This window comes from Ambystoma mexicanum, chromosome 10, assembly GCF_040938575.1.
Source record: "Ambystoma mexicanum isolate Mex_15411 chromosome 10, UKY_AmexF1_1, whole genome shotgun sequence".
Lineage (NCBI taxonomy): Eukaryota > Metazoa > Chordata > Amphibia > Caudata > Ambystomatidae > Ambystoma > Ambystoma mexicanum.
Genome location: NC_090932.1, coordinates 1384079003 through 1384106734, shown reverse-complemented (window position 1 = coordinate 1384106734; position 27732 = coordinate 1384079003). Strand labels below are relative to the sequence as shown.

The 27732-nt window shown below is 47.2% G+C and overlaps 1 protein-coding gene across 1 annotated transcript in view; it reads right to left on the bottom strand.

The window, feature by feature from the left end:
• GLTP (glycolipid transfer protein) overlaps window positions 1–27732 on the bottom strand; it is a 392229-nt gene that overhangs the window by 100742 nt on the left and 263755 nt on the right. Inside the window, exon 3 of the mRNA XM_069619406.1 lies at window positions 24557–24690. Coding sequence (XP_069475507.1) covers window positions 24557–24690 — 134 coding nt within the window. The remainder of the gene's footprint in view (window positions 1–24556; window positions 24691–27732) is intronic.

Here is a 27732-nt window from a genome sequence, read left to right as displayed (position 1 = left end):
TATGAGTCTCAAAGCCACTTCTGGGGTTGGCCACACAAATCTCTAGCCTAGAGATCTCACTCTCGGATCGTGCACCTCTTATCTTAGATCTGCAGCTGGCTGGGGCAACTCAGAAGGTTTGGGCTTGGCGGTTCCCATCTGAACTCTTGGGGGACATTGTAGTGGAAAAGAAAATTGAAGGCAAGATTGAACTCACAACTAGATGCCTCAGCAAATGTAACGTGGGATGCGCATAAAGCAATGCTTCGCAGAGCTCTTATAGAAGAAGCGGCATATAGACGCAAACAAAAAAATAGCTTTAGAGACGGAATTGGAGTTCTAGTTAAAACAAATAATGGGGAAAATGTAAACTAATACTGGTGCCTCTATCCAAAGACTATATAGAACGGTGCCTGGCATAAAATTTACTCCAAGCAAGAAAAGCTGAAAAGTCTTTATTGTATCTCAGACAGAAATATTATGTTAAAGCTACCAGGGCAGATCGTTTGCTAGCCAGACAATTGCGACAAAAAATAGCCTCTCAAACTACGCAATCCATCCAAACCCCCTCCGAGGGAATTGGTTACGGTAACACCAAAAAATTAATTAGCTATTTCACACTTTATACTCCGATTTATATTGGTCAGAGTGTCTAGATAAAGGAAATCAGGTGGCATACTTACAAGCAATTGACCTTCCCCAAATAACACCAGAGGATCGTGAGAGCCTAGAGGGTCACAACACTTCGGAAGAAGTACTTAGGGTTATAAATTCCCTCCCCCCAAATATATCTCCTGGCCCGGATGGCTTTACTGCCCAATTATATAAGACATATCGGACGGTAGTGACCCCGAAATTAGTAAATGTATACAACTTGTTCGCAAAGTCAGGGTGTATCTCCTCCAGAATGGAAGAGGTAAAAATAGTTTTTTTCCAAAACCTGGGAAAGACCCTAGCAGACGTGGATCCCATCATCCTATAGCCCTTATAAATATTGATGCAAAAATGTATTCCAAGATACTGGCTAATAGGCTTGATAACTTGCTTCCCACAATTATACATCCAGATCAATCTGGTTTCATTGGGCACAGGCAGACCCACAACAACATTAGAAGAACTGGTCACATTTTGGAAAAAGAAGGGAAAAAAGGCACATCCATGGTCTTGGATCCAGGGACCAAACAGGTATGTTCGATGTCACCGTTGCTTTACACCATATGTCTGCACCTGTTCTTAGATCAAGTCAGCCAAATTAATGATATCAGGATAACGTTTGGCGGGATACCGCATAAAATGATGGCATATGCAGACGATATGTTGTTGTTTATAACAGACCCGGTAAGGACTTTGACCGCAGTGGAACAATGGTTCGGTGGCAGGTTTAAAAATCAACCATGCTAAATCCAAATATTAAACCTTTCTCTTTCTACAGATGAAGGACAGGTACTTGTTATGCAAACAATTTGGCTGTGCACAAGATGGCATTAAACTCTTAGGTGTCATAGTCACCCTGGAATTATCAGGGATGTATCGCGCTAACTACTCACCACTGTTGAAAGAAATAACGGATCAATGGAGTAAATGGGGCCCTTTGATGAACTCTAGGCAGGTCGCATTAATACAATAAAAATGGTTATTCTTGTTATTCTCCCTAAATCGCTCTATTTATTTCAAGTTCTCCCAATCCGTATACCAGCCAGCTATTTTAAAAAGCTACAGAAATGTAGATCTACATTTGTCTGGAATAATAAATCCCCAAGGGTAGCTTATGATGTCTTAATTACACGCACAAAGGAGGACTAGGTCTCCCAAATATGAATTTTTTTATCAAGCCACACAACTTCGAATTGTAAAGGATTGGTGGGTGAAGGAGTCGGAGAAAAGGTGGGTGCAAATGGATCACGCAATTGGGGGACCGCAACTGGGAGACAATTTCTGGCTCCCCAAAAGGGACTGCCCCCATAATATCCACAAGAGTATAATCACAAGCTTAGTCGAAGAAGTGGGATACAGCGGCTTAAAAATATCAATTCACAACATTCCCCTCACCTTTCACGCCACTATTTCATAACACTTGATTCACTCTGGGCCTAGACCCACAGGCATTTAGTAAGTGGAAACAGGTAAGCTGTACAAACTTGTGAGATCTGTTTCAGGGCATAGATCCTAAGCCCTTCAATCAATGCAAAATAGAATTTAGACTAAATGAATGTGCCCGCTTCCAATACTTTCAGGTCCGCCACTGGAAACTTCCCCCTCCGAAAAAACAGGCGGCAACTAGAGCTCACATGTTTTGAAAAATGTGGCAGCTCTAATCCGGGGAACAAGGCACTCATTTCAAATATATATTATATATTTATACTCCCCCGTGCTATAGATCTCGATGGTAGCCGACTCTGGGGGAACAAACATCGAAATCTGAATGGGAGGGGCTCTGGACAGATATTCCCAAACTCACTCGCTCAATCCAAGTAAGGGAATTTTGGTACAAGCTGCTAGTCCAATGGCATTACACGCCGGCTCGTTTACACAAAATAAGACCAACTATCTTGTCGCAATGCTGGAGGCAATGTGGTTTAATAGGAGACTGTGGTCATATTTGGTGGAGCTGTCCGAAATTGCAGGGATATGGAGTAGAAATTGAGGATACGATGGAGCAAATATTTTGTGTATTGAAACCCAGTTCCCTTAAGTCTATTCTTTTGCTGATTCTGGAGTCAAAAATGAGAAAATGCTCAAAACAGAAATGTAAAACGTATGTAATATTACAACTGGCTGCTTTATTAGGAATAGCACAGAAACAGAGATCTAAAGACTCTCCACTCTTTGCTGAATGGATATCCAGGCTATGGAACGTTGTCGCACTTGACTTGATTATGTACATTATCGACAGGTCAGTCAAAAATTTCATATGACTGGGCGGAAATTCTTACATTTTTACAAAGTAACTAACACTTGATACTGCCCACAACACCTTCGAATCCTGGGCATTCACTGACATTTACTTTCTCATTACGTACCATGCAGAGACAATGGGGGGAGGGTGGGTGCTAGGGTTGATTCAGTGGGGGTTAAATTACTGTTTGTTATAAAGGAAATGCCAATAAACAAAATCTATAAACAAAAAAGTAAGACAAGTGACCACATTTCTAGGGTGTTTATTAAACTGTAAAAATGAATGTGATAAACGTCTAATCTAAAACTAAATCTAAGATGGGTGCAAGCTACGACCATCAAATGATACAGTCCTAGTGGAGTCTAGCCAAATAAAAAGGGCCTATACCAAGAAAACCTATTGCCAATCCTTACCGCTATGCTACAAAAGAGTGTAGGATAACATTCACAAGAACAGAAAGAAGTGTTCACAAAATGATAAGTCAGGATGTTAAGGCCAGGGTCACCCTTCCCCATGTTTTTGGCGGGACACTTGAGCAGAGCACACTTCTGAGCTTTTCCGGCATGAGGTTACAGTTCCTTTCAACAATATCAGGGCCTTCTGTTCCCAAGTCTCTTTCGAGTTATCCAGTCTCTTGCTTCAGAGGGCTTGATGAATTAAACAAAGAAACAGTGCCTTCTGTTCACACAGTTTGTAGGGTGGCTTTGCTTCACCCGGGATCATCCTTGGTCGGGCTCCGATCCCCTTTAAACAAAAAGTTATTATTCAAACATTCCCATAGGGTGATTTGCTCTTCACCCGGGAGCCCCCTCAGCTGGGCTCCGATCCTTCCCTCAATGGCTCAGACCAATTACTCACTGTGGACATCCCTCAGTCGGATTCACGCTCGTCGACACAATGGCCATGGTGTCTTACTGTTCACCCTAATTCGCAGGCATCCCTCAGCCGAGTTCACATTTGCCAATGATCAAAGTTCACTTATTTTTAACACCAGGCAGGATTCACTTCTCTTGGCTATCATTGGGCATTCCTCCGTCGGGTTCACATTGCCATTCTAGACCCCTTAGGTTCTTCCCCTGCCTAAGTCTGTGTCTCAGCTCGCAGTCAAGCTTTCCCTTAAGCCCCCAGTCAGGCTTTCCCTTAAGTCCCCAGTCAGGCTTTCCCTTAAGTCCCCAGTCAGGTTACACACAAGTCTATCATAACAAAGGTTCTCGGATGCGTTACTGTTTACCCTAATTCACGGGCATCCCTCAGTCGGGTTCACATTTGCATCCACAATGTGTCAAACTTTCGACTGTACAAGAAGGTTTGACTCCACCCTTGTATGACCACTTTGACACCTCACATCGGCCTCCCCAACATTAGCCTCCCTCAGTCGGGCTCAGACCAACAACTTACTGTGGGCATCCTTCTGTTGGGTTCACACTGGCCACAGTTCACAATCTCCCCGACTCACCAGCTGTGTTGACTTTACTGCATTGGCTTTCTAGCAGGAGCCAAAGTTGTCGGTGAGGCGTGGGTAACCTCTTTTCCAGCTCTCAACATTCACAAAAGAAGGTTTCCCTCAGCCAGGTTCGAGCCTCCTCTCTTCCAGCACACTTCACTAAGAAGGCTTCCCTCAACTGGGCTCGAGCCTCCTTTCAAAGTTCACAATTTAGCATTATAAGGTTTTTGGGACTTCTGGTCCCAGAATGCACTGCACTGATTTTTCTCCCACTTCATAGCACCCAAAATGCCTTTTTCCAGGCACTGATAGCTGCAGGAGTTCAAAGGGGACGTTGGTTGGAGGTCAGGGTCTCTCCCTCTGCCCCTCAGAGACCTGGGTTCGCCTGTCTGGCCCAGGGGAGGAGTTCTGCTGTGGTGCTGTCACCAAGCAAATTCAGCTGCCCCTGGTCTTGCCCTCTGGCAGTACAGCTCCCTCCTCCAGACTCCACACTGCAGTCTCCTCTTAAATAGCGGGGCCAGTGTTTGGGCGTGTGCTCTCCCTTTTACACTTAGAGTGATTAAATTCAGGTGTGTATGGTTGTCAAGGGACGCCAGGCTTTGCCTGGCCTCATTAGTGGGACAGTATGATCTAGAAAGGGGAGTGCGTCTTCTGTGTCTGTGGTTCTCTGTTGCTAATCCTCATCCTCCCAATTTTTCTCCTCCTCATCCCAGTGGTTTTAGGGAAAAACAGTGGGGAGGGATTATGGGAGGTGTCGTTTTTCCAAAAAAATAATGGAAAACCCATGTGGGTTTTCGTCAGCGTGAGGGGGTAACTGTAGTGTGTACAAATGGGTTGTTGACAAAAGTATCCCATAGTGACCGAGGGGACGTTGGGAAGGAATGTACTGGAACAGGGGAAATACTGTCTCTTGCCCAAGGGCGTTCCTCCCACAGTCTCCCAGGGTCCGCTTCCCAGGTGATCCTCCCTCTTGTCCGCCCCCAGGCAGGGTTCCCCGGGAATAGCATGAGAGAAACGCCTCAGGTTTCTCACAGTAAATAGTTGAAATGTTCTCCATGACATTTCAGACCTGTGGGAGGTGGGTAGGGGGATATACATATGTGAAATTGTCCGATTGTTTGCATTCTCCGTCTTTAATAAAAATGTGAATTAAAAATAGAAGCATTGCAGTGTCAGCGGCATAGAACATGGCATTTCATATTGCCCAATCATTTATTTACTTTTGAAAGCTAAAGGTTATACCAAAAATAACTTTGGGACAGATTAGCACCGGTGAACCACTGTTGTTGCACACGTAGTCTTGTGTATTTTTAGCCGAGGAGCCACACCTTCGCTACCGTGGAACAGTCGTTCTGTACCATCTGAATTAAAGACAAGCAACGCTATTCATAAAACAACCAAATATGCCCACAGACATTTTTTGACCCAGGAAGCCAAAAACATTTGCTAAATCAATAAGGAGCAACAGAAACTTGATTTCCTGCCTCCAACCCCTATTTGTATCAAGACTTTAAACAGACATAATGATCCACTGTAGACTGGTCTGCTCGAAATCCAACTTAATAACCATTGACAAAGCAAAAGCTTTTGGTTTGTGTAGGAAATGGCCAGTACGGCCATAAATAGGACTAGGCCATAAGAAGGCAACTAATGAGGGTACCTGGGCATATGAAGCCAGTGCTTGTCAAATGTCTAATACTTCTACACAAGCAAAAACGATTTGTTTTGACAATGCTCGTTTTTAATGAAACTGAAGTGCAAGGAACAGATGCGAGAGCACTCTGGCTCAGAGTGGCTGTAGGCACACTTGGGTAATACGTTATTAAATCAGCAGCTCATTTACAGAGGCAATTAAGCCATGAATTCCCAGAAGACAACATGCCCAGACCAAATTTAAATCAGCAACCATGTCTCATATCACCTCCCTCCCTCTGTTCCCGGCTCTTCCTCTAGCCCTTCTGCAGCCACCCCTCCTCCCTCATTCTCTGCCTTTCCACTTTTTTCTGCTGACAAGGTTTCCAGACAAGTCCGATCTATGAAAGTCTCGTCTAAACAGGTTCACCCCTGTTCCTCCAAAACTATCAAGGACCACACCGACTCCCTGGCTCCTGCCCTGGCTGACTTCTGAAACCACTCCTTCGCCTCTGGAGTCTTCCCATCCCCCCTCAAGCACTCCCTTGTGCACCCTCTTCTCAAGAAACACTCTTCCGACCCCTCCTGCCCGGCTAACTATCGCCCAATCTCCATCACTCCCTTCCTGGGCAAGCTCCTGGAGAAACTGGCCATCTCCCAGCTTAACCTCCATGATGAAACTGTTGGTAGTCTCCATGACCATCAATCTGGCTTCAGAGCGGCCAGAAGCACGGAAACTGTTCTTCTGAACATCCCTGAGGACCTGCTCTTGAACCTCGACTCCAACACTCAGTGTGTTCTCATTCTGCTCGAACTCTCTTCTGCCTTTGACACAGTCAACCATGCCATCCTGCTCAACCGTCTCCGTGATAACCTGGGTATCACTGGTCAGGCTCTGGCGTGGCTGACCTCTTTCCTTTCCAATCGACCCTCCCAGGTCCAACTTGGGTCCTTCCTCTGACATCTTTTTTTCCACCTGTGGTGTTCCCCAGGGATCTAATCTCTCTCCCTGGCTTTTCAACCAGCATCTGGCACTCCTTGCCCACCGCATCGCCGCTCTCTGCCCCTACTTTCAGTGCTATGCGGACCACACCCAACTCATTTTCAGGCTACCCTCGGCCTCCTCCTCTCCTTCCCTCATCTCTGACTGTCTGCCATCCAGGAATGGGGTGCCGCCAATGACCTCTGCCTTAATGCTAGTAAGACTGAGATTCTACTCATCGGCACACCCACTCCCTCCTTCCCTGTAGCTCTCTGGCCAGCCTCGCTTGGCCCTCCTCCTGCAAGGCAAAAAACCTCGGGGTCATCTTCGACTCCACACTCTCCTCATATATCTGACGTCTCTAAGAAGTCACACTACCAGCTGCACCTCCTCAGAGGTATTCTTCCCTTCCTCTCCTTCCCCCAGAAGCTCACCGTCTCCCAAGCCCTGGTTCTCTCGAAGCTGGACTACTGTAACAGCCTCCATCTTAATCTGCCTGCCTCCACTCTCCGCCCCCTGCAACTCATCCAGAACAGAACTGCGAGACTTGTCCTTGGCCTCAAGCCCAGGGATCGTATCTCTCCAGGACTGAAATCTCTACACTGGCTCCCAGTGGCTGCGAGGATTAAGTTCAAAACCCTCTGCATTGTCCACAAGGCCTTCTGGGGCCTGGGCCTAAATACCTTCAACTCTCTCTTCCTAAATATCTTCCCTACCGAGCCCTTCGCTCATCCATCTCCAACTCCCTCAGGGTCAGCCGCTTCTCGAAGCAACGAGCTGGGGGTAGATCTCTCGCCGTGGCAGGGGCCTCCCTCTGGAACAGCCTTCCTGCCTCCCTGAAACTTGAGAACCATCTCCGGTTCAGGAAGCACCTCAAAACCTTCCTCTTTGCTTCTGCTTTCTCTCTCCCTCTCCCCTGCTAAATTCTCGACTGAATCTGCACCTAATCTGCAACTGGGCCACTCTCACCGACCTCGGTCCTGGGCCTAGCCACTATCCTCTTGCACTGCCTCCCTGGCAACCCCTGCCCTGAGGGACTGTTTCTGTATCCCTACAGCCCCCCCCTTTCCCAGCACTTGTCTTCACTTACCTTGCACTTGCCACCAGCTGGCCCCATTTATTTACTTTATTCTACTTACTTGTACTGCACTTCCCCCCCCCCTTCCCCTTTTCCCTTGCCCCTCCCCCTGCACTTGCGCGGTCTGAATGACACCTGGCCTAGTAGGATCGTTGTCCGTCTTCCCCTTGTTCCCCCCTCCCTGCCTCGTTGTGCCTTGAAACTCTTGTGTATAGGCGCGTTACAAATGCCATATATCATATATATACTGCTGGCAAAATCCACCAAGGTGAATGGTCAACCACGGGTTATCCTGCACAGTTTCTTGTTGAGAAGAATAAGCCAATTTCTCCAGGAATTGGACAACTGCAAAAATAGTAGCGATTGCCTTCAGCATTTGGAGGATCATTGCACACACACAAGATGTTATCTGAGCGGAGACTTTGCTGGAGAACTGCATGCCTTGGTTTGCTGCAGCTAAACACAATGGCAGTTTATTTTATTTGTGATCTTTGAGGTTGGACTAATCGAATTCTGGTCATCCTCCACAGGATCATATAACAGCTGGGCATGGTGATCAGCTTTAGAGAAAATAAATCCCTACAAACTGTTGCCCAACTGTTGAACTTTTGAACAGCTCAACATACAGAAGACTGGCAGCAGAAAAAACTCGAATGACAAGGCAATCAAACCTACATTAGGATAAATCTGCTTAACTACCTGTCCGAATAGACAAAGGCCAACCATCTCCCCCAAGATTTATCTATTTATTGATTTATTGTGTCTCAATATACATGTACAAAAGAGGGAAAATCTTCAATAATTTTATCAAAATCAGATTTTACTGAGGCACTCTTGGAAACATGGCAAAAAATGTAAAGTAACCTACACTACTTGTTAGGTACTCTTGCAGGAAAGAATTTTTTTTTTTAAACCTCTTTATTTGTACGTTTTGAGGGATATGGGAGACAGCACAGTAACCCATATAGGCATAAACAGATATCATGAATCTGGCGATAAAACAAGATGTATAAGCATACACACAGGATTACTGTACACTACCGAACCGGTTAACTGGCAGCGCCAACGTCTGTGCCCAAGCCTAGAGCAGCGCTAGATATTTATATAGCTTAGGCCTACACTCGCCATGGTAAGCTTCTTGCGTATACTCTATAAAAGGGAAGCCAGTTACTCACGTAGGAAGAATATCTGCCTTCCACCAGGGCTGTAATCTTCTCGGATGACATCTCCCATAGCTTCCCCCACCACATGCCCAGCACTGGCCATTTGAAATTTTCCATGTCCGGGCTAAGGCTCTTTTGGCCGTAAGGAAGAGGTGAGTAAGCAACCTGGCTTTCCACACGTCAAAGGATAAAGCCCATCCCGCAGTCCCCCAATAAGACAAAGGGTTCAGAGGTAAGTCAATAGCCAACAGGTTCCTAATGTGAGAGAACCTCCTTCCAGTAGGATTGGGCTTTAGGGCATTGCCACCACATGTGAAAGTAGGTTCTGCTTTCCTGGCAGCCTCTCCAACAGTTCTCAGGGTAGGAGGAAGCCGAGTGATGGAGTCTGTCTGAGGCGTAATACCATCAGTAACAACGTTTAAGCTGGCACTCCTGATCTGTGGTACACCTGTAAATCCTGTGGTTCAGTTCCCAGATGTGATGCCACAAGTACTCTCCAATCTCCCTCCCATCCCACTATGTAAGGTAAGCGTTCTTGTGGGTGAAAGGTCTACTAAATTGTAGCCCTGAGACGCTGTCCTTGCATCTGCTTGCTAAGCATGCGAGTTCAGGGTTCTTGTTCCCCTCTGTCGGACCATCGGGTGGGACACCCAGTGTCGCAGTTGAAGGTATCAAAACTATTCCCCCTCCTGTAGAGCAAACTCCTGTTAGCACTCCTCAAAAGTAAGTGGGGACCCGTCGTTGAAAACCTGTCGAAGTTCCCTCAGGCCTCCAGCCATCCAGGCCGCAAATGCTGCTGCGTGTTTTCCCAGAGAAAACACAGGAATGTTGACCACGGGTGATGGTGGGCCTAACCATGTGGGAGTACTACATCTTTTAGTTGCTATGTTCCAGAATCTGAGTGTATGAAGTGTCAAAGACAGGAGTGCGGGTTTGAGTGGGCTGCCGCCAACCTTGGCAAATGGCAGCTGTTTTAGGGGTATCGGGTGGCTGCCTGTTCAAATTGCGCCCACTTTGGAATTTCCCCGTACTGACACCATGTGAAGATGTGCGAGAGGTTAGAGGCAAGGAAATAGTGGTAGATGTCAGGGATCCCCAAACCTCCCAGATGCTCCCTACACATCAGTATTTTCTTACCTACCCTTGGCCTGTGATATTGTCATATGAAAGCCAGAATCTTCCAAAATAGCCCATGTGGTTTTGGGAGTGGAACAGCAGTAAGAAGGGCCAGGAAGTGGTAGAGAAGTCTAAGACTAATAGTCATTTTATCATCCGTGACACTCCCAAGCCACAACATTGTTTGCTTGTGCCACCTTTTCAAGTCCGATTCCACCCGAGCGAATAAATAAGCCCAATTGGCCAAATATACTGCTTTGATGGAGCTGGGTATTTTAGTATTCAATGTGGTCAAGCCTCCATTTAATTGGGCACATGTCCGCCAGCGTGTCAGTGTCACCGGGTAATAATGTGATCCCCAGGCCAAAGGATTTTGTGTAATTAACTGAAACTAGAGGCCCGACCAAAGCACTGCAGTTCAACCATCAGGGCTGGGATCGACTGCCACACATACGTCAAAGAGAGCAACACGTTGTCTGCATATAAAGACATTTTGTGCTCCCAACCCCGATGAGGAATGCCCTGAATATCTGGGTGGTTACGCACTCAGGTTGCTAGAGGCTCGATCAATAGGGTTGAACAAGAGGAGATCGGGGGCATCCTTGCCTCGTGCCTCTGCAAACCTTCATTAAAGGGGTGGCTCTGACATGCACTAAGATCCGGGTCATCGGTACCGAATAAATAGCTAAGAGCGATTGGCAAAATTTCAAAGGACAACCTCGAGGTAGGACCAATCCAGCCGATCAAAAGCTTTATGGGCATCGAGAGTCAGGAGACTGGCTTTTGTTTTTGTTCTGACTGCTATCTCAACCAAGTTGAGAGCCTTTCCGGAATTGTCCTGAGTGGATCGACGGTTGATAAAGCCTGTCTGGTCCGCATGGATCAGGGTTGGCAAAGACGGCCTCAGCCAATACCATTTGGCATCTAGATTGATGTGGGAGATGGGACGATATGAGTCTAGCAGGAGAGGATCTTTCTGTGGTTTCAGGAGCAGGATGGTGGAAGTTTCAAGCATTGTGGGCGTGAGTGTACCAGCTTCTGGGAAAGAATGAAAGTCGGGTCAGGTGGGGAGAGAGAGAGAATCTCACAGTAGGCCTTGTAAAAATAGATGGTGAAACCCATCCAGCCCAGGGGCCATATGATATAGGCTGTTCCAATTGTGTGTATTGTAATAAAGGGGTTTCCTAACACTTAAAGTTCAAACAGGCATCAATTTTGCATGTTATAGCATTAGTTGATTTGAGGGGTCATGTAGCTCTTTACCTTGAAAACCAATTTTCTAGCGAATCGTAGTATTGAAAAATAAATGTCTAGCAATTTATTCCTTTTCTCTGGTTTGGCAGTTTCTCATTGCCCTGTTCCAATTGTGACCAGAGTGTAATCCAGGGTTGGGAAGGTGACAGGCCCTAAATAGGACTGCAAGGTGTCGGTGCTTGGCGGGGAGGGGGTGATGCTGTTCTCGTGTGGTAAATGTGTACCCAATGTAATTTCTCCCCATAAGGCGGAGCCCCCTGCGGCATCCAACAGAGCTTGCCCGTTGTTGCAGGACCTGTGCTTAGCCAGCTTGCGTACCAATATCGTGTTGGCCTCATTCCCTCTGGTGTAGTAAAATTGTTTAACCTTGAGAAGGGCCGGGAAGTATGTTCCGCTAGGTGGGCATTGAGTTTAGTCCTGGCAACATTTAGGAGGCGCCTAACCCTGAGAGAGCCTGAGCGCTTAGGAGCAGCCTCTTGCTGCTGAACCTCGACCTCCTGTACTCACCGCACAGCGGTCTTAGCCTGCGTGTCTGAGGTAGCATGATCCCTCCCCCGACAGTCGCTTTCATGGCATCCCATACCAGGGCCAAGACACATCTGTGAGGTAGCGTTCAAAATAGGTGATAGCTGTCCCCAATCTCCTGATGGACTACCGGGTCCCTGAGAATTGGGCCACAGAACTTCCATGGTTTACAGGCTGGGGGAGGGGAGGCGAGTCCAGTTATTAATAAGGAGAGTAAGCCCAACGCATGATCCAATAGAGACCACATGATATTTTATTTATATATGTTTATATAGCGCTGCAGCCCGCGGGCATCAGAGCGCATTACATATAGACAGACGTGGTTATTCAGAAACAGGACAATGGCATGTGCCACATACAACATATTTTACTAGTGATGCATTAAGATTACTGGTGTATCTAGGTGATGGTATCTTATTTGAACAGGAGAATCTTTCGTTTTTTTCTGAAGCATAAGTGATTAGTTTCCAGTCTCAATGCGGGGGGAAGCTCGATCCATTTTAGGACTGCTTTTGTCGCGAAAGCCCTGCCTAGTCCCTTGGCTTTTTTAGTTGGTATTACTTGGAGAAGGCCTGTGTTGTTTGATCTTAGGTTACGACATGATTTATGCCACTTGAACTGTTTTTTCTTTTTTAGGTATATTGGCGCTTTACCAAATAAACATCGATGGACCATAGTGATGGTTTTAAATGTGATGCGTTCCTCGATAGCTAGCCAGTGTTGATCCTCTGTCATTTGTGACATGCTCTCTTTTATATTTGCCGGCGATTGTTCTTATAGCGTTGTTCTGGATCACTTGGCATTGTTTGAGGCATTTGCTGCTGGTGCCCAGTAATAGGGAGTTACCATAGTCTACAGAGAGGATTGTGGCTCTAGCTAGGATTGTGCCATTTTGTTGACTTAGCAGGGGTCCGATTTTGTTCAGTAATTTCTGATGGTATTGGCAGTTCCTTTTGAGATAGGCTGTGTGGGCTTCTGCTCCCAAGGATGCCTGTAAATATATGCCTAGTGTTTTGACTTTTTCTGATATTTTAATCTGTGTCTCTTTGATATTTAATGCGGTGTATAGTGGGCTTAGTTTTTTTTCTGGCGTAGGGTGACCCGAAGATCATAAGCTCTGTTTTGGTGGCATTCAGGGACATCCAATTAGCCTTCATCCAGCTTTCGATGGTGTTGTATATTATGAAGAGTTTTTCGCTATCCTGTTCATAGTCCCCACTTAGTTCAAACACCAATTGGGTGTCGTCAGCAAAGTTAGTGAAAAATATACCGAGTTGGGTCAGCAGTGTACATAGGCAACGCATGTATAAATTGAATAGGGGGAAGAAACTAGCGCCTTGTGGAACTCCACAATCCACTGGTTTTGGTTGCAAGGAGAGTTTACCCCAGATGATCTTGGATTGTCTGTCCTGCAAAAAGGAGGACACCCAATCTATAGCCTCTTGTGAGCAGTTCCCAGATCGATTTAGGGCCTCTCTGAGCTTCCGATGGTCAAGCAGATCAAAGGCTGGCGAGAGGTCCAATAGGATTAACAATCCTGTCTTGCCCTTGTCAAGGATGCTCAGCATTTTTGTCTGCAGATCTAATAGCGCAGATTCTGTGCTGTGGGCTGTCCTAAATCCCGATTGTTGTGGGTGAAGTAAATTGTTATTGTCCACAAATTCCGGGAGTTGTTCAGTGGCGATCTCGTCTAGTATTTTTAATAGGAAATTACAGTTGGTAATTGGCCTTAGATTCACGGGATCTTGTTGATCGAGTTCAGGTTTCTTTGACAAAGGTGTTACTGTTACTGTTTTGATTAAGGCAGGGACAATGCCATCTCTAAAAGAAGCATTTACCATTCTTGTGAGGAACGCATCAAAGATTTCACCATTATCAAGAAATAGTTTCGGTGACCACACATTTTCAGTGCAGGAGGTACATTTAATGCTTGAAAGGGTTTTATTCCTATCTTCCAATGATATAGGTTTAAATTGAAATTTGGGACTTTGTGATTCGATCTTACTTTCACATATTTGGTCCGGGATGGAGATGTTGATTGCCTTACAGTTGGCGATTGTTTCTCTTGCCTTAATAATTTTATAGTGAAATGCAGTTTGGACTGCTTCACAATCTTTTTCTGTTGGCTGAAATGGCGGGGATAGAGCTATTGGTTTTTCTAGATCTTTGAGTATCTGGAAGAGTTTCCCAGTGGAGTTCGATGCCGTAACAATTTGTTTGTTAGTGATTTTTCTTTAAGTTATTTTAGTCCTGTATGTAGTGTCAGCATTTTTCCAGTTCTTTTTATTGCTTTCTGTGGGGTCTTTTAACCATATCCTCTCTAGTTTCCATTTTTCCTTTTTAAGTTTTGTATTTTTAAGATATGGCATTTATAAAGCACCTATAAAAAAGTGTTTCATGGCATGACGAGGCAAGGGAGGGGAAACAGAGGGAAGACGGACACCGATCCTACTAGGCCAAGTGACATTGAGATTGCGCAAGTGCAGGGGATGGGGGGAGGGGCAGTGCAGTACATAGGATAACAGTAAAATAGACTATAAATAAAAGTGCGGCAAGTGAAGGGTAGGAGCCGACATCAGGGGTCAAGTGCTAGTAGGGATACAGAAACAGTCCCCGAGTGCAAGGGTTTCTAGTGGGGCAGTGCAGGTGTGCAACTGGCGGGGAGGGGACCTGGGCCCGAGATGAGAGGGTAACCAGGTAACCAGTGCAATTTCAGATACAGCCAGGAGATTAGCAGCAGAGAGGGGGAGAGAAAGCAGAAGCAAAGAGGAAGGTCTTGAGGCGCTTCTGCAACCGGAGATGGTTCTCCTCAAGTTTCAGGGAGGCTGTTCCAGAGGGAGGCCCCAGCAGTAGAACAAGATCTACCACCAACTCGCTGCTTGGATAAGCAACTGACCCTGAGGTAGTTGGAAGCAGATGAGCGAAGAGCTCAAGAGGGAAGATATTTAGGAAGAGGGATTTGAAGCTAATGAGGTCCCAGGCCTCGGAAGGCCTTGTGGACAATGCAGAGGGTTTTGAACTTAAGCCTCACAGGTGGGAGCAGGAAGAGGGCCAAGAGAGGCCGGCCAGAGAGTGACAGGAAAGGAAGGAGCAGGTGTGCCAATGAGGAGAATCTCAGTCTTACTGGAATTAAGGCAAAGATCATTGGCAGCACATCACTCCGGGAGGTGGTGGAAGGGAGCCTGAAAATGAGTGGAGTGTCATCCGCATAGCACTGAAAGTTGGGGAACAGAGCAGCAACGTGGTGGGCAAGAAGTGACAGGTATTGGTTGAACAGCCACGGAGAAAGGTTAGACCCCTGGGGAACACCCCAGGTAGAGCTAGAGATGGAGGAGAGGAAGGACCCCAAGTTGGACCTGGGAGGGTTGATCAGAGAGGAAGGAGGTCAGCTGAGCCAGGGCCTGATCGGTGATACGCATGTCATCACGGAGATGGTTGAGCAGGATGGCATGGTTGACCATGCCAAAGGCAGAAGAGAGATCAAGTAAGTTGAGGACACAGGTGGTGATGGAATCAAGGTTTGAGAGCAGGTCTTCACAGATGTTCAGGAGAGCTGATTCTGTGCTTCTGGCAGCTTTGAAGCCAGACTGATGGTCATGGAGACACCCAACAGATTCAATGTGAAGATTAAGCTGAGAGATGGCCAGCTTTTCCAGGTGTTTGCCCAGGAAATGAGTGATGTAGATTAGATAATAGTTAGCTGGGTAAGAAGGGTCGGCAGGGGGTTTCTTAAGAAGAGGGTACACAAGGGAGTGCTTCAGGGGGAAGGGGGAAGTCTCCAGTGGCAAAGGAGTGGAGGCAGAAATCAGCCAGAGCAGGAGGCATGGTGTCAATGTGGTCCTTAATGGTTTGAGGAACAAGGGTGAACCCGTTTTGATGGGACTTTCATAGATCGGACTTGTCTAGAAACCTTGTCTGAGGAGAACAGCGGAAAGACAGAAGGGGGGGGGGGGGGAAGAGGTGGCCAAAGAAGAGCAGGGAGCAGAGGGACGAGGGGAAGAGAGAGAGGACAGGATGTCCTGAGTTTTAGAGATGAAATGAGAAGCCGGGCCGTGCAGAGGGCCTGGCAGGGGACAGGAGAGGTAGAGACTGCAGCAGGATTGACCAACTCCTTCCAGATTTTAAAGAGTTTGGCCGAGTTAGATATCCCAGAGATGCAGGCTCTCTTCTTGGTGCGGACAGAGAACCGTTATTGCCTTTGGAGCAGACGGCAGGCCAGTTTGTAAGAGGATGTACCGGAAGCACGCCATTTCCTCTCAGCCACCCTGCACTTGCGTTTAAGGGTCACTAGATCGGAGTCGTACCAAGAGTTGCACTTGGCTTTGGGTTTCAAGCAGATCCTCATGACAAGGGCAAGAACATCGAGAGTATCCGATATAGCAGAGTGGAGCAGGGAAAGGGCTGTGTCAGGGTGTGAGTCAGCCAAAGGGGGGCGAGGGGAGAAAGTGGCGGCGAAAGCCTCAAATGACACACGCTTCATGGGTCGGATAACCGAGAAGGTAGGTAGCAGCGCTGGAGTTGGCTTGGCCTGAGTGGTAGAGGGTGAGAAGGGAGGAAAGGAGAAAGTGATCACTCCAGGAGAGAAGAGTGGTGAGAGGGGTAGAATGGGGAAGGTCTGAAGAGATCGGAACATCCAGAGTATGCCCTGCAGAGTGAGTCGGGCCAGACGGGAGAATAGAGAGAGAGTTGCAGAGGTCACAAAAGAGTTCAGTGGAAGGACAGGAAGCATCCAGGTGCATGTTGAAGTCTCCAAGAAGGAGGAGAGTGGTTGACGAGAGGTCAGCCCGCTCAGGGGGAAGGAGGAGATCTGACCAGGTGGCCAATAGATGGTAGCCACAGTAAGGGAATGGCCAGGAGAGAGAGCCTGCAGATAAGGCATTCGAAAGAGGAGTTTGCCTGCGTAGGAATGACAGAGACCGGAATCCACTCAGGGAAGATCAGGGCTACACCTCCTCTTGAATGGTTGGGTCTGGGCACGGAGAGGATCTTGTAGCCATCAGGGAGGAGAGTGTCAAAGCTTGTGCCAGAGCTGGAGGTGAACCAAGTCTCGGTGAGACCGAGGACAAAGAGGTCAAGTTCCTCCAGTAAGCGGCAGATGTCAGAGGAGCGTTTGGCAGCTGAGCGAGAGTTTAGAAGGGCAATATGGAGAAGGTTGCCGTCCTTGAAAGACTTCTGTGGAGAGGTACAAATCAGAGGTATGCCCTGCGGAGATGTAGAAGCGGCCTGAGGAGGGAGGCGAGGGCAAGGCAGGGGTAGTCAAGGAAGCCGTGGAGGGAAGAGAAGGGACAGCAGGAGAAGAAAGGAAATTGATTAGGCGCGGGAAGCTTCCATCAAAGAGGAAAAGGTTGGCTTGAGGGCCTCAGACCAAAATGATACCATTCAAGTAAACATTAATGATGACCATTAATGGGAGAGTAAGAGAAGGGAGAGAGCACAGAGACCATATGTAGAGTCCATAGGTCTGACGAGGGAACGACAAAGGATGTTGGTGAAAGTTTGCCTGGACAAGGCACTGGTATAGGTGTTGGCGATAGGGAAGCCTGGGTTGGAGACCAGGATGTCCTTTTAAAACTTCTTCCTACCAGATTTAGTGAGGAGAGCAGGATAGTCGATAGAGAAGCAGTTAGAAAAGATAGGAGAGAGCACCATAGAGTAGGTGGGGGAGACGAGAGAAGGAGGGGAGTGGGAAGGGGTAGGGGAGAACACTAGGGAAGGAGACCGGGCAGGGTGTAAGCAGACAAGACAGAGTTGAGACAAGTATGCAATTGGACAAGACAATAGGCACTTAGATAGTGGTAGAAAGGTTTGCTAGAGGAGTGCTTTGCTAGGAGGCAAAGCCACAGAATGGCACTACTTTCACAGTGCAATTTTAAAAACAGGAGAAATAACCACCTATGTTTGAGAGTCTGCTATATGGACAGGTTTTGGGGGTTTTATACCTAACCCGGGCTACTCCTACCTTCCTTAGTCGCTGCTGGTTGAGTGCTTTCTCCTGCTGACACCTGCAGACACGGTAGGGAGGCACCACTGTGGGAGCCACCCTTTGCCTAGGGGCTCTTAGCCGCTGGGGCTGCACAGGCAGAGGGATGCACGGGCAGAGGGCTGCCCTGGGGACGTCCATTAACTGAAGCAACAGGTCTAATGGGGGTGGTGGTGAGAGGAGAGCGGGCTGGGAGGTAGGAGGAGGGAGGGGAGATGGAAGACTGTCGTGGAAGCAGGCGAGGACGCTGAGCCCTGGAGGGATCCAAAGTTCAAATATTTCAAGCAAGGCCCAGGAGGGGTCAAAGCGGCACACTCGCCTCAGGACAGCACCTGGAAAGTGGTATACTAATGATGGTGCAGACGGCTAGGCCGTGCACATGGATAGTATTCTCTGGGATACAAGGAGCCAAGGAGGTTGAAACCAGCAACATGTCGATACGAGAATTACCCAGGCAGATGTGAGTAATGAGTGTAGTCTCTGGCCGATGAATTCCTTAGCCTTCAGATGTTTACCAAACGCAGGTCGTGCAGGAGGTGCATGAGTGCCAGTGAATTTCCCCAAGTCCACCCTAGAGGCTGGAAGAGTGAGCGGTGCTGGGGTCTGGAGCCACATTAAGCCCCCCTTCTCCCGCCCAATAACCTGGGCACCTTCATCGAAGAAGAGTGGTTTACTCAAAAGACCCTCCATGAACATGGCTTGTCTATCACTGGGGGAATATACAGTCATGAATGTGAAGGTCTTGCCCAGTAGGGTGCTCTTGACCCCCATAAATCTCCCATTAGGGTTGTGCAGGTTCCCAGGTCAGATGAACAGAGTGGCTTTGTTGAATATTATGGCTACCCCTCTTCGCTTTGCTAGTCGCGATGTACCCAGGTGAGAAGTAGGTAGATTAAAGTCTCCCTTCATCTGCTTTCAGTAGGTGATTCTCCTGTGGGGAAAAAAAAGTTGCCTAGTTTTGCCATCACAGATTTACTCCTGAAAGCATGGACAGCAAACTATCCAGTGCATCTAAAGCCGTGTTAGCCATCAGGCTCCAAGAGCGAGCATCGCACTCCACCATTCATGCCGCCAGTGTCCCAGTAAATTCCACTCCATGCTGTCTGCCCAAAGTCCCAATTTGTATCCAAACCATGTACCCCCCCTAACCACCACTCACTCGACCCCCTTTTCCCCCCCCCCCCCCAAGAAAACCCAACATTTGCCAACAAACATTACCAACAACCATTTTTGGCTGAAAAACCACCAATGAATCAGGTCAGGGGAACCTGCAACAGGGTAAAACCTGTCGTATAAGCGTTGAACATTAACCAAGACTGCCTCTGCTAACTGAAGTGATCCATCCCATTTCCGGGGGGGGGGGGGGGGGGTGGCGGAGTCACCCTTGAACATGAGCCCCGGCCAACCGGGGCAACCAGCAGCATTCCAGGTGCCTAGCATCAGTCCGCACTATGTCATTCGGGGACTCTCGAGTCCTTTTTCTTCCTCTAGCCTTTCCCCACCTTGGTCCAGGGCCCCACTCTAGCCCCAGCTCTGGATGATGGGTGCGGCTACACTTCCGCTTCAGAGTCAGTTGCATCCGGGGAGAGCAGTTATTCAGCCTCCTTCATCTATGATACCGACCAGGAGTGATTTTGATAGTTGAAATGGAGGGCCGTTGGGAATCCAACTGTAGCGCAGATCCTTCGCACAAAGCCATTCCGTTAGTGGTCAGAGTGCTTTGAGCTTGAATAAGGTGATGCTTGCCAGATCTTGGTAGAGGGCCAGGGTGGTTCCCCCCAAGCAAATCTCAGCTTGCCTGGCCTAAGCTCTTCTCCTTCACTTTGTAAAAATGAACTCTTGAGGACGTCTGGGGCAAGGTTGCATCACTCTGGGCCGCCTACTGGACCGGGGTGTTCTGTCCACCTAGATTGGCTCATCTGCGGGGGTGTCTAGGATCTGGCGAAAGGGCTATGGTGTAGACTTCCGGGTCGTGATCTGGTATCTCAGAGGGGGACCCCTCCGATTCAAATTGTTGCGCAGAGAGCGATTCTCAGAGTCCTTGTACTTGTCCTCCAAAAAGGTCACTATCTTCCAGTGCTTCCACGTGTTGAGCCCATTCGCTGGTTTCGCAAGATTGCTCACATACAGTAGTTTAAACTTCTTCCACTCTCTGTTCAGTCGCTGTCCGATGCTCATCGATAGCCAAGACCTTTGATGCCATCTCCGCCACGCTTCTCTGAATGTCCTTATGAATTTTGGTTAGCCATTGCAGAAGGTCGATTTGCGAGTCATACCTGCCTCTCCTTTCCTGCCTGGTCCCGAATCTGCAGCAGTGATGCAATGTCTGAGGATTTTTGGGCTTTCCCCGATTTTGCCATGGTGCCAGAAGATTCTCCGGGCTGCTGGTCACAAAAGGCCGTAGGGTCACAGTATGCGGGTATATGCCGTTGCAGAAGAAGCCCGGGGGCACCAGGCGTTCACTCCCGACTCCTGCCAAGTGAGCAGCGGCTCAGCGTAGCGGGGTGGCGGGGATCGAAGCAAACAGCCTGACCAGTATCGGGAGCAGGGAGCTCCCTCGGGGGATTCTCCTAGGCCAAGCTGGTCTCTGAGCCAGTCTTCAAGGATTCTCACCAAACAGAAAAAGGTCCCAACCAAACAGGCCCCAGCTGCTAAGGCCCGCAGGGGTCTCCTCTGGAGTGCCGGGGTGGCTCTTCAGCCTACGCGCAGGCACCCCTCTGCTGCTGAAGTGGATATGGGTCTTAAGGTGCAGCAGAGGGTTGAAGGAACTGTCTAGCTGCTCTTGATGGCTCCATGCACAGGCCAGGTGCGGCCAGGGGTCATACAGCAGGCCACTCCTCGATTGTGGAAAGTATCCAGGGACTACAGCCGGGACAGAGCCCCACACCTCCAGCCCTGTAGCTCCAATGGAAGTTTCAAAGGTGCTTCCATGTAAGGCCTCCCGACCCGGGCACACCCTAAAGCAGCAACGGCAGAACTCTGCCACCAGCAGCATAGTCTCAACGCTGGAGCCCTCAGAGGTCCGCCATAGCCTCCAGGCCCGACCTGGCCAGCGGTGACCACTGGGGGAAGAAAGAAGCCCAAGGTGGCACCCGCACCATTCACTTAACTACAGGTTGCTAGCAGAGCCCAGTCGGCTCATAGATGCTGCTCAGTAGGTGGGGCCTCAAGCTGGTCGCGGGGCTCCGGGTGCCCAGTCTGAAGGCTTCCCGGTGAAGTGAAGGCCTGGGGACTCCTCCGCTGGGCCTCCCAGCCCATGCCAATACAGCCCCGAGCGGACTCCCCTCACTGCAGTCCCAGCGGGCTGTTGATCAAGTTGCAGCAGCATCACCGGAGTAGGAGCCCAAAGCCAGCAATGGGACTCCTGCCCGCCCTGCTCCAGCGTAACAGACCAGTAATAGGTGTCCTCATCGCTGCTCACATCGCGCCAGCCCCCAGGGACCCACCTAGGGATGGCAGCAGGATCCATTAAGGCCCCAGACGTACCGGGCTGAGCACGGTTGTAGCACAGGCATCCGATTCAAGCCCGTCCGCAGTAGGCTTCCCGCTGCAATTCAGGCCCGGGAGGGTTTCACACATGCCAGCCAGGTATCTGCAGGCAAGTCATGGTCCTCTTACATAATTTAGCAGGCAATATCTGTTTGGTAATGAGCTCTCAGGCGGCCATGCTACCGCATCGCACGCCACCCCACTAAGAGGGAATTTTCCATCCTGAAGAGAGGAATATCTTACAAATTTCTGCTCTTCTGTTGGCTCTTCACCACATCGGTCCTTGAGAGGTACCATATAAACATGTAAGCCACTGTTGCAAAATTACTGGTGGAGCCCATAATAAACCATCAGTTTATTAAAAATATAACTCTTTTTGGGCGCCCCGAATCTGGAAATGTGTCACTAAAAGGAATTTCAAGTGCATATTAATCCATTTGGTTTTTGCTATTGCAGTACAAAAGCGGCTCTATTGTAAAGCACGAGCAGCGACTAGAGCCAGGTTTTGGCTAGATAACTACGAAAAAGAAGCGATAATTCAACACCTTCCGACACAATACAAAAACTGGCTGAAACACCACAAGCATTCCACTACCAATGCCAATTGGTTATTGATGTTTGGCTATTTAAGGTCACAACACTCGTATGTTTTGGTCCCATGCCAACCAACACATGAAAGCTAGGTCCCCTAAAGAATTGAACCCAATATATGAGGACACATGGCTGAGCCGTATTGAAGAACTTTACTTCAACCACAATGCCTATTATCCAGAAGAGTCTGGAACAAAAATAAAATACACTTTTCTAGCCTGGGAATGGACGAGGACTTATTTATCAGTACTATTACAAAACCTAAGAGTTCGAGCCCCAGGCCTGGATGATATATCAAATATCGTCTGTAAGGCACAACCTGAACTAGGGGCAAAAATGCTATTAACTCTTTATCAGAATATAGAATTTAGTTGAACCATCCTGGATAGTTGGCTCAAATGAGTGCTTGTACCCATCCATAAAACAGATTGTATCCCGCCACCTCCGGCTTCTGGCTAGGATGGATTCTAGCCAGAAGATTTTCGCCACTGTCCTCTTAAGAAAATGGACACGCTGGGCCGAAACAAATAACCTGATAAGCCCCTTCCAGGCCAGCTTTCAAAAAAAATCGTACAATACAATAACTAACATTTCCATTATTCAATATTTAATTGCTTCTGTCTCTACTGGACAAAGGACAAAAGACAAAACACTGTATTGCTGCTACGTCGACTTTCGCAAGGCCTTTGACCTCATTTCGTGACCATTGCTTTGAATAAAACTCAAAGCCTGGGGGATAGATCGAACACCATTGTACTAGATCCAACAATTTTACACTAGCATCATGGTCCGATTAAACTCTAGGGGAGTGCACAGTAATTACTACGGTGCTAACCGTGGCCTTAGAAATGGCTGTGTTCAAGCCCCTATATTGTACAATTTATATACTGCAGATCTTCGACAGGCATACACCTTCCCACCAAAAATCAAAAATCCCATGAACAAATATCATGGCTCTCATATGCAGATGAGGTTATTGTTTTATCAGACCCCCCCATTGGCCTTCAAATTTCAACTGAGGTTCTTGCCATTTATGCCATAAAGAATGTTATGGTTATCAATATATAAAAGATCATGTCCTTAGGCGCACGTACTTTAGATACGCGTTTGTTCACCTGGAAGTTGAATGGTAGATCATTGGAAAGGGTAAACAAGTACGTGTATTTGGAATTCCCGATTAGATCGAACCCTTTGCAATCTTATTACAGGGATAGAATTGTTACGCAGACCTGGAAAAAGCCGATGGCAGTGAAGCGCTATATAGCACAAGTGAGAGCCAAAATGTGGTGGGCGTATTGGAAATATATCGCACTAGCATTATACCCAGCCTTTTGTATGGCCGGTCTGTGCTTTCATGCAAGTATCTTTCATTGCGCTATCATGAATCTTCCTAAGTCGGCGCCAGTAGAAGCACAGACTGGAATTTGGGGTACCTTTGCTGCAATCGACCTGGTACATACAGAGAACACTTCTTTATGCTAAGTTTTTGTGTACCAACTCAAACTCTAATGGCTTACAACTATTAGGCAAAAACATTGATATTGGTGAAAGAAATAGCTTTTATCAATCCGAAAAAAAACTTGAAACACACCTTGCAATAAAGGGACTAGAATTTGCTTCTACTTTTGCCCTGCCTAACTTTGAAATGATAATAAAGACTACAACGAAACTGTGGGATAGGTGCAATAACAGACATCTTAAGTAGTAAAAGAAGATCCAACAAATATGCCCACCAGAGCATTTTACTTCATACGCCTCGTAGCTATCCATCTAAACTATGTGCAATTGACTTGAAGTGCTTTATTTACGCTTACATTTATTACCTACTATGGAGCTTATTGGAGCATGGCACAACATTCCACTCCCTGCACGTTTATGTCGTCTTTGTCACAAAGTAGAAATCTGTCGCCATATATTCACTTCTTGTCCCGCTTTAAAAATTAAAAATCAGAAAGGCTAGGGATGCCCGATTACAAAAATGTTGCATGTAGCACATGACCAATTCTGGTGCCGAATCATTGGTCATAGTGGCAGCTGGTCATAGTGGTAGCTGCCTTTTGTATATGGAAAATATTGGAGGAAATTTAAATGATACTGTTTGTTTCCCTCATTGGGTACTGAAGAATATTTGTTACTTCGTTTAAATATGTTGTGCTAACAATAATTTAGACTTTTTAAAATGTCAATATTTTTAGAGAATTGAAATGTAAGATTAATGTGAGTTATATTTTTTATGGATTTCTTTTTCTATGTACTTAAAGTTTGTATGAACTAAATGCACAATACATTTTTATATATATATTGGGAAGAAGGGGCATTATTCCACACTAGGGCTCCTATTCAGCCCCACATGCACAGCACCAAATGAGGACACAATCTCCAAGAAGAAAAAAAAAAAAGCACACGCAAAGGACTGATAAAGCTCACCTTTTTAACCACATCAAGGCAAGGGTCGCTCCTACTTTCGGCCACTGGGCCCCGTGGAGTTCCTTCTCTCCTTCTAGAATCTGCTGTAGAGTTTTAAACTGTGTAGGATTGGTCTCGTAAACTGCCCTGATTTTCTGAAAGCACAAACAGCAGTTTAAATGCAACTTCATCTGTCTCAGTCAAGGTACACTATTGCTCATAACAGAATTCAAGGCTTGGCATCATAACCGCAACTCTTTACAGCATCAGCATTTCATTAATATGTTAACTTTAGAACTTCCACATACACAAAAGAATCTCTGGACGAAATTATGTTTTGTTCAATCCCTGCAAAAAAGTGCACACACTGCTCGAGAACAAGTTTCTAAAGGGGAGGGGCATATAGTAGAACTGGGGTCGTGTTTAAAACTAGAATTGGCAAAGACAGTAGCTTTACGTTTTGCAGTTTATTGTATTTTACATTCATAGGGATGTGTTGGGTGGCCCAAAGAGCAGGCCCAGCACGACGAGGATGCAGCATGTAGCGCGAGCCATCGCGTGATTGATGTGACCCATGTGCCTAGGTTACTGAGATTTAGTTCGAGATCTCCTTTTAGTGGTGGTTTCTATTGTGAAGTTTTACAATGTCTTAACAGGATATCTCGTAATGTTTATGTTATATGTATTGTATTTTTAATGCGGGAAGATGAACACAATTGTGCTTTTTATTGTTGCCTCTGGCAGCCGATTAGTTACTGCTAGCAATTTATATTGGCAGCTGCGGCACAACGTCCACAGCTTACACAACCTTCAGGGCAGGCTGACAAAAGGATTTTGACCATTGCATTTTCTGGAAAAGCATCATCAATGTTAACCTCTTCAAGCCCAAGGTCAAGGTCAAACAATATCCCAAAAAACTGTCGAACCCCCAACAATCAGCTTAATACATGGCCAAAATGTAGGATTATAACCTTCTGAAATACAATGCAGACTTGCAGAATATTGTGGAGGACGGCTAGGGTGCATGACAATCATAATTTACAGTACATTGATAATGTTGTGATGTACCAAGGCCCTGCACCAGTTAGATAGCCATACCCATGCAAATAGGGTAAAGATTAATCACCATTCATGTAAATAGAATAGTTAAACATTTGAGCGTCATTCATGCATTACCAATCATCTCTGGGACAACTGCAGCACCTTCCCTCCCCAACGCTTACCTGGGAGTTCATACTTAAAGCTTACACTCCTCCTCCAGCCAAGCAAGACCCCTGGTGTGAAATGTAGAAATGCCATATTCCGATCCACATACAGGCTTAGGGGTTGGTTTGAGCATAACACCATAAAATGTTATCTATGAGAACTTCCTTTTCACAATAAGCCCTCTTACAAACGCTCCATGCAGCCTTCACTTTTTCTTGTGCCATTTCTACAAGGACCAGCCCCATATTGCCCACTGAGGAGAAAGTACAAGCAAAAGAGATAAAACAGGGACATATGGAGGGGAACAATGCGGGAAGGAATGAGAGACTAAGCCAGGGGTCTACAACGTGCAGCTCTCTAGATATTTGGACTTAGGGCTGATACTAGTTGCAGATCAAAACACTTGGACATCCAAAGGTTGCAGACCCCTGGACTAGGAGTAGAGATTCGGAGGACATTGATGGATTTATAGAAGAGAAGGATATGATAAACTGAGGTACAGGGACAATAGACATGAATACGAGGGACTCAGGGTTAACGAGACCGGGATAGAGGGATCAAGGTCGGCAACATGTGGCACTTCAGAGGTTTTGAACTAAGCCTACCATTATCCCCCACCTTTTCTATACTGGTTAGGACTGCGATGTTTTAGTCCAAAACATCTGAGCAGCCAATGGTTGCCTACCAATGGACTTGGGGCGATCAGGAGGGCGATGGTATGAAGGATGAGATACAGGAATACAATGTACGGAGACTGGGAGAGAACGCTCTGCAACCTGTGGCTTTCCAGAGGTTTTGGACACCAAGTCGGATGAGGGTGCTGGTAGTTTTAATACTAGCCATCTGGCGAGCCATTGGTTGCAGGCCCCCTGGATCAGAGAGAGGGACTAGGCAGAGTATCAGATACTAGATTTGGAGACTAGGATGTGTGTGACAACTCACATTGCATAAGTCACAGGGCTCTCTGGTTTTCCTTTTGTTTGTTGATGTCTCTAAGGAAATGTTGTGAACAAAGGGGCAGCTCAGGGCCCTCTACGATTTCAGACAAGACTATTGTAGAAGGAGAATGGAGAGGGGTCACCCATAGAAGTTGATTGTAGTAGAAATGTAGCAGATTTTGGTGGTAGCATAACATGTATAATGAGACTCCACTTTAGAAGTTAGACGCCATTTTGAAATTGAGGCCTAGTGCCACAACTATGCTTGCATGTTCACAGTTAGTACAGACGGTTAGATGGGTGGGTGCGCGTTCTTTGCTCGCAGCGCCCTGTAGGTTAATTTCCTGAAGACACACAGTCCTTTATTGAGTCTTAGCCGTACATGCAACCCAGAACGAACGTGCCCTGCGAGGCCAAGCGGGCCGGAATGGATCATTAAACCCTTAAGTGCTAAGGACAAGTCATCTAATCCTCCCCACTAAGTTTATAGTGCTGAGGACGAGATAGCTCATCCTTTTTAGCACTCGTGTTTGTGCAATCGCTACAGCAACGGTTCAAGTGAGCTTCGGCAGGGTCCCTTCCCTCCTCGGAGCCAGAGCTCCAGGCTGGGCTTTGGACGGGCGACCCACAACTGAGACAAGCGCCCATGGCTGGGAACCACCAAACCCCCCCCAAACCTCTCCTCCCCCCGACCATCCTGGAATTCTAGCTCTGCTGCTTCACAGCTTTTCACTCCGGGAAGGGATGAGGGGACAACAGGCACCTAAGGCCGGGGACAGCATCCTCGTCCTGGAGCTTTGACGAAGCTCGCACAATAAAACTGGCCAAAATTCTATCAATGTGTGATGATTGGTACACATTGTGTCAGTGTGCTTATTTTGACAGAGCATACAATGCACACTTGCAATGGTGCTCATTTCCTCTGTCAGAATAGTCACCCTGCCAAAATGTGTACAAAGTATTGAACAGTTTCATTGTTTGTGCTTGGGCTGTTGTGGAAAGGTAGGAGGCAGGTTGCACTGATGTGATCCGCTATGGGAGGAGATGAAAGCT